Source organism: Protobothrops mucrosquamatus, unplaced genomic scaffold, assembly GCF_001527695.2.
Source record: "Protobothrops mucrosquamatus isolate PMUCROS unplaced genomic scaffold, P.Mucros_1.0 scaffold1406, whole genome shotgun sequence".
Classification (NCBI taxonomy): Eukaryota; Metazoa; Chordata; class Lepidosauria; order Squamata; family Viperidae; genus Protobothrops; species Protobothrops mucrosquamatus.
In genome coordinates, this window is record NW_015387591.1 from 218780 (window position 1) to 232104 (window position 13325).

General features: G+C 38.4%; 1 protein-coding gene across 1 annotated transcript in view; it reads left to right on the forward strand.

The window, feature by feature from the left end:
• The first annotated feature begins 1560 nt into the window (after nucleotides 1–1560).
• Nucleotides 1561–13325, forward strand: part of TMEM94 (transmembrane protein 94) — a 73094-nt gene continuing 61329 nt past the window's right edge. The window contains exon 1 of the mRNA XM_015821833.1: nucleotides 1561–1686. Coding sequence (XP_015677319.1) covers nucleotides 1663–1686 — 24 coding nt within the window. The 5' untranslated portion in view covers nucleotides 1561–1662. The remainder of the gene's footprint in view (nucleotides 1687–13325) is intronic.

Below are 13325 nucleotides of genomic sequence, written 5' to 3' on the forward strand. Positions count from 1 at the left end.
CACGCCTACTGCTTCAGTGACTCTATCCAGCCACCTCATTCTCTGTCGTCCCCTTCTTCTATTGCCCTCAATCTTTCCCAGCATTAGGCTCTTCTCCAGTGAGTCCTTCCTTCTCATTAGGTGGCCAAAGTACTTGAGTTTCAACTTCAGGATCTGGCCTTCTAAAGAGCAGTCAGGGTTGATCTCCTCTAGGACTGACTGGTTTGATTGCCTTGCTGTCCAGGGGACTCGCAGGAGTTTTCTCCAGCACCATAGTTCAAAGGCCTCAATTCTTTTGCGCTCAGCCTTTCTTATGGTCCAACTTTCACAACCATACATTGCAACTGGGAAAACCATGGCCTTGACTATATGTACTTTTGTTGGCAGGGTGATGTCTCTGCTTTTTAGTATGCTGTCTAGATTTGCATATTAACTTTGTCTCTTTTAGCTGTCTAGATAATGCTATTTTTCAGAAGTGATAACAATATTGACATTGATAGAGTTTCCAGCGAAAGATGTTCTACATATCTCCATTGTAACTCATTTGTTATTGATGATATTAAAATATTTTCCTAAATACTTTGGTAGCTAGCAAAGTAGAAAGAACTTAAATTCATTATCTCACCTAACCATGTAGAGTTCTGTAAAGTGTAAAGCACTATGAAGCAGTATAGAAGTCTAAGTTCTATTGCTATTGTTATAATTTGAATTGTAGCTATTTGTAGGACATAGCATCTGTAACTATACTGGGGTATCTATCTATCTATCTATCTATCTATCTATCTATCTATCTATCTATCTATCTATCTATCTATCTATCTATCTATCTATCATCTATCATTTTTTAAAAAAAGCTTAGGGTTGATTTTATATACAGTACCAAGACAAAGGAGTTCTATCATGTTTTAGCGCCTAATGTATAACTAAGGTGCAGATTATGATTAGATCTTGATCCTCAGGTAAAAAAATGCAGATTGGGAGAGGAACTTCCCAGCTAGACTCTGATAGCCCAAATCATGCTTAAAATATCACATGTTGATGATCTTCTGGCCCCTTTTTTTAAAAAACCTCAGGCCTGGCTAATGATACCGCAGATTTAACAAACAAGGTTTGAAGCTGTTTTCAGAAAAAAGAATGATTAATTCCTGCAGAGATTATTTGTGCAAAGACTTGGGTTAGAGATAAAAATAAAAGACAAAACAAATGGCCATTAATGATAGCCAGCTCTATCCCAGCTGGCATTTAAAGCCTGCCATTCTTGCTGCACCTGATGAAATCTGGCTTCTTGCTCTGAGGCAGAATTTGGCAGTTTTCCTAGATGTATCAAGAAAATCTGTCAAGTGCCAAGGTGTTCATCACTTTATGTTTTACATGAGACTTTATTCTACCGGTAGTCATTATGCTGTTTTTTTAGCTGTTTAACTGGTTACTTTCGAAAATGCAGTCAAGAGTGGAAACAAATACAATTAGAGTGATATTCTTTTTTCAGAATATTGGTTTGATCTTAAATTGTGTAAAGTATTTTCCTTAAAGATGCAAAAGAGAAAAATGATTCTTATCCTATTTATTTCCTCAGACGGTGTCACAAACATCCATTAACCAACCTCATACCTTATTTGGAAGAGGACCTGGCATAGAGTTGTTCTTGTGGTTTTCGGGGTATGTGCAGTGCCCCGAGTAACCATGGACTCCAAGGAGAGGCATCAGGTAGGTATTCTGATCATGCTTATCTACTGTAGGATGACATTTAATGTTTATTACTTATTTCATTAGAATTTAGGCCCATCAAGTGTGAGGTAGTAACTTTGGAGGATAGAATAAAAGCATATAATTAGCATTTACATACTGCTAAAACTCTTCTGCTTGTTTTATTGTAATGTTCAATTGAGCAAAATAGTACATCATAGAGGGCAACAATTTTTTGAATCAATGTACCTCAAATGGGCTGAGAAATGTGCCCCAGTTCCAGAAAAACCATTTCCCATTGGATTGAAATTTGGCAAGTTGGGGCTCTTTCAATGCTGCCATACCACTGCATTGCTATGGCCAGCCATGGACATTTAATCATCATTTCCAATGCTTTCTACCAGTTTCCTACAAGGAAAGTCAATGGAGAAGTCGGCAGGAAGTTGGAAATTGCTCCCACTACCATTGCTTTAAGGAAATATCTCTGAAACGATGACCCAATACCTTATGGGTTGTCTAGTTAAGTAATAAAATGCTTCTGAGTCATGCTCTACCATAATTTATTTTGTTGTGCAACCCCAAAGTCCGCTTCCATTTCCTCTTTTTAATTTCTGCATTTTTAATTTCTAATTTAATGTGGAAAAACCATCTTTTAGTTGCTACTACTCTTAAAATATATGGAATAGAAATCTCTTGGCCAGTCTTGTGCATTTTTCCACAGATCTACCCTTATTTTTGATCTGTATCTGTCTACTTGTAGTTAATTGGATGTATTTTAAGTAGATTTCAGTGGGAAAACAGTTGAGTAATTAAGTATTTTTCATCATTTTAGTTTCCGTTGATAACAATGTGGAAAATGAATAAAGGTCACTAATGTGTTTGTCAGGCAGAATCAAGTATAACCTAAAACAGTGATTTCTATACAGATAGTCCTCATTTAGTGACAGAGTCATTTAGTGACTAAGTAATCTGGATGACCATAAAATGGCTGCAAAGAGATATGGAAAACTCTTTTAATCTATATTTTTGCTTTCTGGAGCTGGTAGCCGTAACCAGAAATAAGCTTTTAAGGTCAGGCAAAGGGATGCTGGGGAAGTATATATCAGAATTAAGCTTAGTTGTAAGTATAGTTTCCACGGCTTTTAATCTGCATCATTCTACAAATTAATTTGCTCAGAATGCTGATAGGAAGGAAGAGCTATGAAGCTGTTCCTACTTGAAATTGACATTCCTACATTCCCTGTATTAAACCAATTCCAGACTGGCAGCTTATAAAACCGATTGTATGATTTATGTTTTGGACTTCCACTTTGAGCCTTGCTGTTGCAAGAGTCAGGCTAAAGGCACCTCTTGTGAATGATAGCATGAAGATACAGCAACCTCTTATTAACAGGATAAATTGGATCTAAGTTTTCATTGGACCAATCAGGAAAGTCTTCACTTGCCCCCCCCATGCAGCCCACTTTAATTCTCAGTTAAAGTGGAAATAGAACTGCTAAGATGTTTTAGCATCCTGCTGTTTTATTGTTTGTTTCTTTATTTAATGAGAAGTTTGTCTGCAGTTGCTGTCTGGCAATAGGGGATATTGCCTCAGGACAATTGGGGAAAGAGAGACAAGAATAGAAATCACAGTTTTGTCACTAACACTTCCCTCATCTTGAGTCACAAGCAATGTTGAGAGATCTTTGTGGGATCAAAAGAGGACGTAGTTCCAGCAGTAGCATATCCCTGTCTCCTTTCTTCAAAGAGGTGAGAAGGCTAGATAGGTTGAGGAGGGGCATAGGAAGGAGGAGAGAAGAAATTATGATGGGCAAAGGGATGTGTGATAGAAGACAGGTGGATCTTTACAGGTAACCAACAACTTATGACTAGTTGCTTAGGAACCATTTGAAGTTATGACAGCAAGAGGTACTTAAGACCTAACAGCCATGCCCACCACAGTCTTAAAGTAACAACCATGCCCCCCAAAGTCAAGTGAGCATATTTTGGGTGCTTGGCAACTGACCTGCATTTATGGCAATTTGCAGCATCCCATGGTTACATGATTTACAACGTTTTAGCCATAACTGGCATTTACTTCTGATTTTCAGCAAAAACACTCCATGGACAATAATGGACAGACTCTATTGTTGTTGTAAATTAAGGACTGCTGGGGAAAAGAGGTTGGAAACTTGCAGCCATTTTCTACTTCCAGGCTCCAAATCTCAATTCAAGAGGCAGGTAGATGGATTGTTGAGAATCTGAGTTCAAGGTGATGTGATTATGTGTGCCAATTCTGTTTGTAATAAATGCATCCTCATCCACGACATGATCAGCCTTGATTTGATCATAAATGAGAGGCTACACCTGCATGCATTACCAGACTTGAGTGAGTGTGGATAGAGGAATTCTCCTGTCTAAGATATGTGCTCACTTGGGTTTCAGGTATTGAATCAGTCTGATGGATATAATGTTGAGGGAGGCTGATACAAATTATTATTTGACCATACATTTTTGATCTGGCTGTATAAAAAATAAGGCAATAGCCTTTATTCTAGTAACAAATTGATTTTGTTATCACAAGGCCATCCATACATCTCTCCCTGAGATGTTTTGCACTTCGTATGAACATCAGAACCTATACCTGATGTGGCTCTCCATTATATTAATAGATATATGCATAAATCATAGTTGCATGATTTCTAATTTGAGGCCATGAAGATTAGGGAATTTCCAGGAATGTATGCTTTCTTCCTGAGTCATAGATGCATATATTATTGAATTATGCAATTCTTTTCTTCTAACTGAGCAGTCCCAGGAGGAACATTCCAATGAAGCTAACAAAGCTAACAAAAAAAATGGTTCAGTGACCAACTTTAATACTGATCAGTAGGATTCTTAATTTCTGTTCCTTGAAGAAATGTTTTTATTAGGTCAGTCTTGTGGTGCTAGTTTGTGTTTGTAAATTGACTGAAATGGAAGGATTTTTTTTTTTTTTTGCATAATACGAGGCGAATTTGTTCAGGGACCAACCACACATGTACTCACTCAAGTTATTGATGGCAATTTTCATTAGTAATTATACTTTCCCAACATAAATGGCATTTCTGAATGATAAATGTCTCTTGATAAGCATTCTGAGTGCAGACACTTTCAGATTCTGCTAGGAATAAGATTCCCCCTGGGCATTAGAGGAGTTTCTTCGCTGCATAAATTATGAAAGTATTTTGTATAATTGCTTTTAGCGTGTCTCAATTTGGATTTTAAACTCACTGTTTAACCTTACTTAATGTATTTAATAGCTATACATCTGCATAGGTATCAATCATGGTTCTTCATTCACTCAAGTATTTTAAAATCCTGGCTAATGAACACTGTATGACTGTGTATATCACTGACTTGTGAACCAGTTAGGAGAATGCCCTCTTCCTATTTCGTCTTTGCCATCATACTGTCATACTTCTGCTGCCTTAAACAAGGCAAGCTGCTTGTTGCTTTTTCTGCTCTTATTGTGGTAATATGCCATCTGATCTTCCTCATCTCTCTTTCCTTTTCTTCAAACTGAAAATACCATTTTCCCTTTCCTTTTCTTTCTTTTTTTAATACAAATTTAAAATTACAATCTGGGGGAATCAGAAGAAAAGAAATAAGCAAAGCAGAAAGAAGATAGAAAATAAATTTACAGTATAAAACTTAATGAAAATGCTGAAGTAACGTATTAGATCAGAGCTACTGTAAAAGTGATCAAGACCATTATTAAAATACTTATTAAACAGTATTTAATAAATGTAGCCAGTATAATGAGACTCACAAGTAAAATAAATAATTGAATTACCACTTGAAGTAAAATGTTCTACGTTTCTATCTTTTTAATTGAGCAATGTTTTTATTAAGTTTCAACAAAGGGTAAAATACAAAAAGCAAAAAAAGAGGTGTTAAAGAAAAGAGAGGTTAAAGAAAAATCAGGACTACAAAAAGAAAGAAAAGGAAGAAAAATAGAAGAAATTCCAACTTTATTTAGTAAAGTACATGAATCCCTTATTCAAAAATCAACAATACATAGTATTTTTGTATTTATAAACAGTTCTATGATCAAATCCCAAAATTGAATGTTTTTTTAGTTCTTTTAGTTTCTAGCAAGAAGTCCAAGTTGGTTTCCAAGCAAAAACAATGTTAGAGACAAAGTCTTTCCTTTAATCAACATAGTCAGTTTCACTAATCTCAGTCAATTCCATTAGCTTCAGCATTCATTCTTCCATTGTAGGAATTTGTAAATCTTTCCATCTCTGTGCATACAAAAGTCTTGCTGCTATTATTTTATAGAGAAACAAAGTCCCATATTTTCTTTCTGTCTGTTTATCAATTAAATCTAAAAGGGAAAAAAGCGTTCTGTCCTTCCATCAAGTCATGCAGGACTTATATTAAAAGAAACCCACATTTTCAATGCTATAAAAATCTATATCTGAAAGTATAGCCTATGAATGATTTCAAAGGTGAATTAAATTTTAAATCAAATTTTTTTTAAATATGAAATTATTATTGATATTAACCCATATTCTCATTTGTCTTAAGAGGAAATTCTATGCGAATGCCGGTAAAACACATAAATATGGTAACTGTTATCATGCAATACAGATTTCCATAGATTTTGTAGAAATGTTAAGTTTGCTGATTAATAGAAAAATAACTGACAGTAAAGAGAATCTTTAAGATTTGTTTCGTTCTGTAATAATATTTCAGATATTGCCACCAAGTATGAAAGATGAATTGATGAAAGATAAATCAAATGTATAAAGCAATTAAGTTTTGTTTTATTGTATAATTAATCATTTTTCAGACATTGCCACCAAATATTATCTTTTATTGGAATGTCAAAGAGTGATCTAACTAGATTACTGTATTTCCAAATATTTTCAGAAAATAAATTATACGTTTCGCAACTGCTTTATACAGTGACCATTCACAGTTATGACGATGATGAAAAACTAACTTTGCAACCAATCCTCACATTTATGACTTTTGCAGGTCTGTAAAGCAAAGTAAAGCTGAAGTAAGATTATCAGCACAGTCGTGGTTTCACTTAGCGACTCCTCTTTAGCGACCAAGTTGCTGGTCCCAGTTATGCTTGCTAAATGAAGTCAACCTTTATCTGTTTTGGCAATCAGCACAGGAGTAACATAGCAGTGATAAAACATCTTGATTCAATTTCCTTTGTCATGAATCAAGATAAATGTATTGTTGAAGGAAAAGTCTTCATCAGGGTCCAATCCAAGCCGAGAATAAACAACATGACGACTGCTTTAGAAAGAAGGTTGCAGTTTATTGAAGAGGAGAGCCAGACAGAAAGATGGCTCTGGAAGAAGAGAGAGCACATGTAGGGAGTGGGTTTTATACCTTCTTGGGCTTTTGTTTGGAGTTGTTTCCTGTTCCTGTTTGAGGCTTTGTATTTCCTGTGTCATGTACTTTGACTTGAGTCTGAGTGTGCCTCTTTGATATCTGTGGGTTAATCCTATTATGTCCTGTCTTAGAGTTTGGGTGAGGTATGTAGATTTTAAGGTTCTTTTTCTTCCTAAGCCTCTAGCTCAGTGGTTCTCAACCTGTGGGTCGGGACCTCATTTGGGGTCGATCGACCATTTCATGGGGGTCGCCAAGCAAGGCTGTCCGACATTTTTTTTGTCCGCCATTTTTTTCCCCTTTTCCGGCGGGTGCCTTACCTCCCTTGGGCTGGGCCAGCTGGTGGTCGGCCTGCTCCGTCTCTGCCGCTTACCAGCTACGCCTCGGCTGGTGCAGGGGGCGGAACCACGCATGCGCGGCGCTCCCGGGCAGGGAAAGTCCTCGACTTACGACCGGTTGGGTAGTCCTCGACTTACGACCGGTTTAGTCCTTGACTTATGACCGGTTTAATCCTCGACTTACGACCGGTTGGGGTCGCGGCATTAAAAAGGTTGAGAACCACTGCTCTAGCTGGAGGGCTCCAACCTTCCTGAATGGATTATTATATCTGCATTTCTACAGAGTTGGTTTCTGCTTGGGGGAGGGAGACTTGGGGCTATTAAGAAAAACTGGGCATGCTTTCCTGCCTTTTTAAGATCCTTTGAGGAAATATAATATTCTGCCCTTTTAATATTTCCTTCTCTGGGGGAGTTGACTTCCCACAGTATAATTATCGTCCTTTGATAGTCCCATTGTTGCATATTGATTGTCCTATTTAGATTCTACAAATATTTAATCAGTCTAACTACTTCAGTGTCCAAGATCCTAACTCACAATAACTGGCAATAAAGAGTCAGAGTTGATCAGTTCACAGGTGGTGTCGTTTTACTAAGATGAATCTTCGGCATGCAGGTTAAACAAACAGTGCTTTCAAAGTCCGTACTGGGAGCAACCGCATTCAGTTTCTGAGATATATTTTAACTTGAAAATAGGATTGAATGTTTCTAATTCAATTAAGCCTCTAAATCAAACTCGCAATGTCACGTGACGTGTTGTGACGTTTTTGCCATTGCCGGCAATGGGGTGAGCGCGGTTTCGCTATGATGCATCCAGACCATGGGCTGGCAGTTTGACACCCCTGATCTAAATCCTTGTTTAGATTATGCTTCTCATTTGAAGATATTGAAACTAGTAAGGTGATTCTGACTATTTTAAAGAAAGAATCTTAAAAAAAAGTTTCATTTTTGTTTTATTAAGGATTAAGTTTTGCTTATGAGTTATTATCTCTTTGATTCATTTTTTTCATGACAAATGTTTAATATTGAAATTATCCCATACTTTTAATAGTTTATTGTATAATCTCTTCCAAATTATACATTTTTGTTGGTATTCAGCCAAAAATATTTATGCATATCATCTGGGATTCAGTAGACCTTAGTAAAACAGCCATAAGGTGGTATCTGCAGCTTAAAATTTGGTACTGCAATCCACCTCATATTAGTCTTAATCCTTTATTTTTTATTTGATCATATAAACTTATTATTTTTCTTTGCACCTCATTTAACATAGAAATTATTGGAATAGTTGGAACTAAAAAATTAACCCTTGATAAAGTATCAGTATTTACTAAAATTTACATTAGGTAAAAAAAAGCTTTGCTTCAGATGTATCTAGGTTGTACTACTTCAGATTACAAATGGAACACGTTGGATTGAATGTTCTTTATCAAAACAGCTTTTTATATGGAGGCTATTTTTTTCTCCTACATGTGGGCAAAGGGCTCTTGACAATCCTTCTTGACACTATAGTTTTCAATCTGAGTGCTATTTTTATCTTTAGAGAGAATATTCAATATTCAAACCTTCAATTATAAAACAGCACAAGTAAATTTTGTGCAAACATGATCTGAATCCTTATTGCTAAGGATTGAGTACAAACAATTTTGTCCTCAAACGTCCAAAAGATTGAGGAGAAGCAGTTCATTTCTAGCAGTTGACTTTTAATTCCAAATGTAGGATGACCTCTGAAGATGGTATGCAATATGTATTTTAAGTGTATTTGAAAATTACTTTTTTAGAGGTATTGATAGGTTGATTGTGTAAAACAAAATGTATAAGCAATATTGCGGAAGTTCATGAATTCTGCTCTGGATAACTGCTTTGTATAAAGTCCAAGAGTCTGAAACTTAGGAGATTTGATTTCTAGTTCCTGTCGTTCATAAGATTTCATTGCAAATGAAGGATGAGATCCAGCATTTATTACATGTTAAATTGCCTGGCATCTGGTTTGAGCATCTCTGAACAAGAGAGCAAATACCCTAAGTCAGTGATGGCGAACCTTTTAGAGACCGAGTGCCCCAAAACCACCCCCCACCCCTGTCCCCGCTCCGCCATGCCCGCTGGACCACCACCACCTCCATGGCCCACCACAGATCACCCAGGCAGCCCAGCAGCTCCATGGTGGCCATGCCCTCCGCCCACAGCATCATCTGCACGTGATGAAATGCAAGGGTGGAGTCTTGTCCCCACTGCCCAGCTACCATGTTCTTGGCTGCGTAGCATTGCATGGGCCGTGCCCGGGGGCAACTCTCCTCCGGAGGGCTGCTGGTGAGGAGGAGACCGTGGGAGAAGGCGGGGCTGGGGCGACGGTGTGTGTGTCCACAGAGAGGGCTCCAAGTGCTGCCTCTGGCATGCGTGCCATAGGTTCGCCGCCACTGCCCTAAGTGATTGTCCAGGTATCTCTGAAATTCAGTTTAATAGACTCATTTTCTAGCCATTGTCTCCCCCAACCCCCTTCTCTGGAATATGTTGAAATAATTTAATATTGGCAAAATGAATATCTTCCTGGGATATGCATATGAAAAGCAATTTAGCAAATTCTGTTTGACTATTTCAATTCTGGTATTGCAGAGGTTTTGTTAGTTCACCCTGTTCCCACTGTGGTATTGGATAATGACATTTTCCCAGAGATCAAATAACCCTATCAACAGGAAATATGAATGTCATTATGGCAGCTGCCAAGATAGTAGTACACTGACTGGATTCATAGATTGTGTTTGTTTCCTTAGTAATGTTTTGTTGAAGAAACCACAATTAATTGGGTGCACACAAGCTATTAACTATAGCTGATAAGCTGCACTGTATTCATGCAAGGGGCTAAAACACTAATAAACAACTATAGCTTTATATAGCATGATATTTAAACTCAGCCTAAATGTTGTATACATAATGAACTTTTGTTAAACTCTCCAGAGGCTGGTAAAATCAGCAGAGTAAATATTTGTTTTTGCTTAGGGATGGATACATTTAAATTATTGCACCATCTGTGTGTTTTCAGTTTTCAATTTAAATTATATTCCATGGTTCATTGTAATTCTCCATATTCAGGCTTGATAAATTATATATTGCAGGGCTGTATACAATATTTTATAACCCTTGGACTGAAAGTAATGCCCATTTATACATACATAATGTTGCTGTGAGGTCTCTTTCCACAACCCCTTACTTCTCTCTTACAGTATTAATTTCTGCATCTCCTACTGTTCCCTGCCTGGCCAAATGGGACATTTTTTTCCTGTGGTTTAATTTAACTATTGTCTGTCTGAATTAAGCCCTGTGAATATATTTCCTTTACGTAGACAAAAGACGCGAATGGTTTGCTATTCTTATCCTTGGTTTTATGTTTTCTGAATTGCTGTGCATCAGCCTAGTGTTCTAGTCTAGGAGGAAGAAGCTGTGATTTATAAAAGTAATAAGAAACTGTGCAAAATAGTTATATTTATCATGATGTAACATGGTTTAAGTACAGGTAGTCCTCGCGTTACGAGTGGAATGGAGCCTGCCCATTCCACTCGTAAATCGAAAACTCGTAGAGTGAATCTCATAAATCGAATGAGATCACTCCCTTGCTCGTTAAGATGCACATGGCTCGTTAAGTGCACATGAGGTATCTCAGGGTGGGGAAGGCCATGGGGGGGCTAGTGATGGAACAGGCCCCCAAGGCCTCCCTGATCCACTAAGAAACCTCATGCTTCACCCTCCCTTCCGCGCCAGAGTCACTTACTTAGCAAAATCTATCTCCTCTCTGCCGCAATTTCTTTCCTTTGAGGGAGAGGAGAAAAGCTTGCAAATGCTTTTTGTGCTGACAATGGAAGTTCCTGGGTGCCGTAATATCGCGCAAGTTCAAAACCCATTCTTTGCAAAAGAGATCATGGCCCCCAGAAGCTTCCATTCTTGGGCCCCCCCGAAAAGTGTTTGCTTCATTTGCATACCTATGGGGCAAAGCGTGGAATCAGAGTTGGCCAGGCACAGGAACCAATACCATCTGTGGCCCAGCTGAGCAGCTCGCTTGCGTTGGCCAGACTTAGTTTTAGGGCAGGAACAAAGCCTTCAAATGAGTGGAGAGGCATTGCGGGGCCAGGCGGGCACAAATCCTCACTGCTCTTCTCCTCCTCGTCCTCCTCACTCAAGTGGCGGAGACCTTGGGGAAACTGGATTCTCCCTCCGAGCAAATGGGGCGGTTCAGAACGAAGCAAATTCGCTGTGTTTTCAAGTGTTGCATTCGCACACAGATGGAGCTCCCCATCTCCCCAAGGTCTCCGTTGGGATAAAAAGTGTTTGAGTGGCAGCAACTTCAGTTTCTCCATTCCGTCCCAAAAGAAGAAAATGGAGGCGCAGACTAGGATTGCTCTCAAGAAGACGCAGGTGCACTGCTCGATCACATGCGCCGGCCTCATTGAGAGCAATCCCGCTATGTGCTCTGTTTCTTTTCACTCAGACGGAGCGGAGAAACTCAAGCTGCTGCTGCTCAAACACCTTTTATCAGAACAGAGATCTTGGGGAGATGGGGAGCTCCATCTATGTGCGAACGCAACGCTTGAAAATGCAGCGAATCGCTGCGTTTCCAAAGCTCCCATAGGTGCTCAAACACCTTTTATCCGAACTGAGATATTTGCTCAGAGGGAGAATCCAGTTTCCCCAAGGTCTCCCTTTGGATAAGAAGTTTATTAGCGGCAGCGGCTTGGGTTTCTCGGCTCCATCTGAGTGAAGGAAAGCGGAGGCGCAGCAGCGGGATTGCTCTCAATAAGGCCGGTGCACACAAGCAAGCTTCAGAGCTTCAGGTATCTCTTCCTTTCATTTCTTATTTTAATCAGTGATCCATAGGCCACTCCAACCCAGCCCTTTCCCTCTGCTCCTTTGGGATACTTCCTGTTTGACAAATACCAAGGTTTTTTTTCCCTTCTGGTTTGACCCTTTATCAGAAAACGTGCTGTACACATTGTGCTTTTTAAAGGTCCTCCTATTAGCACCTCAAATGTCTTCAGTTAGAGAGAATATGGGCTTTTTATCAGGGGAAAAGTTCTTTTTATATTATCATTTAACAAGTTTTATAAAAAAAAATGCACATACACCTACATATACATGGAAAAAAACCAAAAGAAACCTCCCCCCCACACACATAAAAATAAAAAAAAGATTATAAACTTTCCATACATTTCACAGATGTCAAACAGTAAACAATTTTAATAATAATAATAATAATAATAATAATAATAATAATAATAATAATAATAATAATAATAATAATAATAATAATAATAATAATAATAAAAAGTTGGAAGAGACCTTGGAGGTCATCTAGTCCAACCCCCTGCTCAGGCAGGAAACCCTATACCAGGGCTTTTCAACCTTTTCACCCATTGTACCACTTTTAGGATATGGCAATATCTGAGTACCACCAGTCGCCTAGCAAGGTGTCAAAAACTTGATGATCAAAAAAAAAGGAAAGGAAAAAAGTGATGAAGTACAGGTAGTCCTCAACTTACAACAGTTCACTTAGTGACTGTTCGAAGTTACAATGGCACTGAAAAAGTGCCCCCCAAGCTATGAGCAAGACACCTGCCTGTCCACCCGGCCGCGCTCTTCCTCCTGTCCGAGGTTTTCATTGTTATTATTATTATTATTATTATTAAATTAAATTTATATCCCGCCCTTCTCCTTGCGGACTCAGGGCGGCTGACAATCGATTAAAAATACATAAATAACAATTTCAGAATTAAAATTAATTAAAAAGAAATATTTAAACGTAGTCCAATTAAAATATAATTAAAACCCCTCTAAAAATTACCCTAGGCCAGTCCTGCAAGCTGGAATAACCAAGTCTTAAGGGCGCGGCGGAAGGAAGGGAGATCAGGGATGACCCTGATCTCTGGGGGCAGTTCATTCCAGAGGGTGGGAGCTCCCACAGAG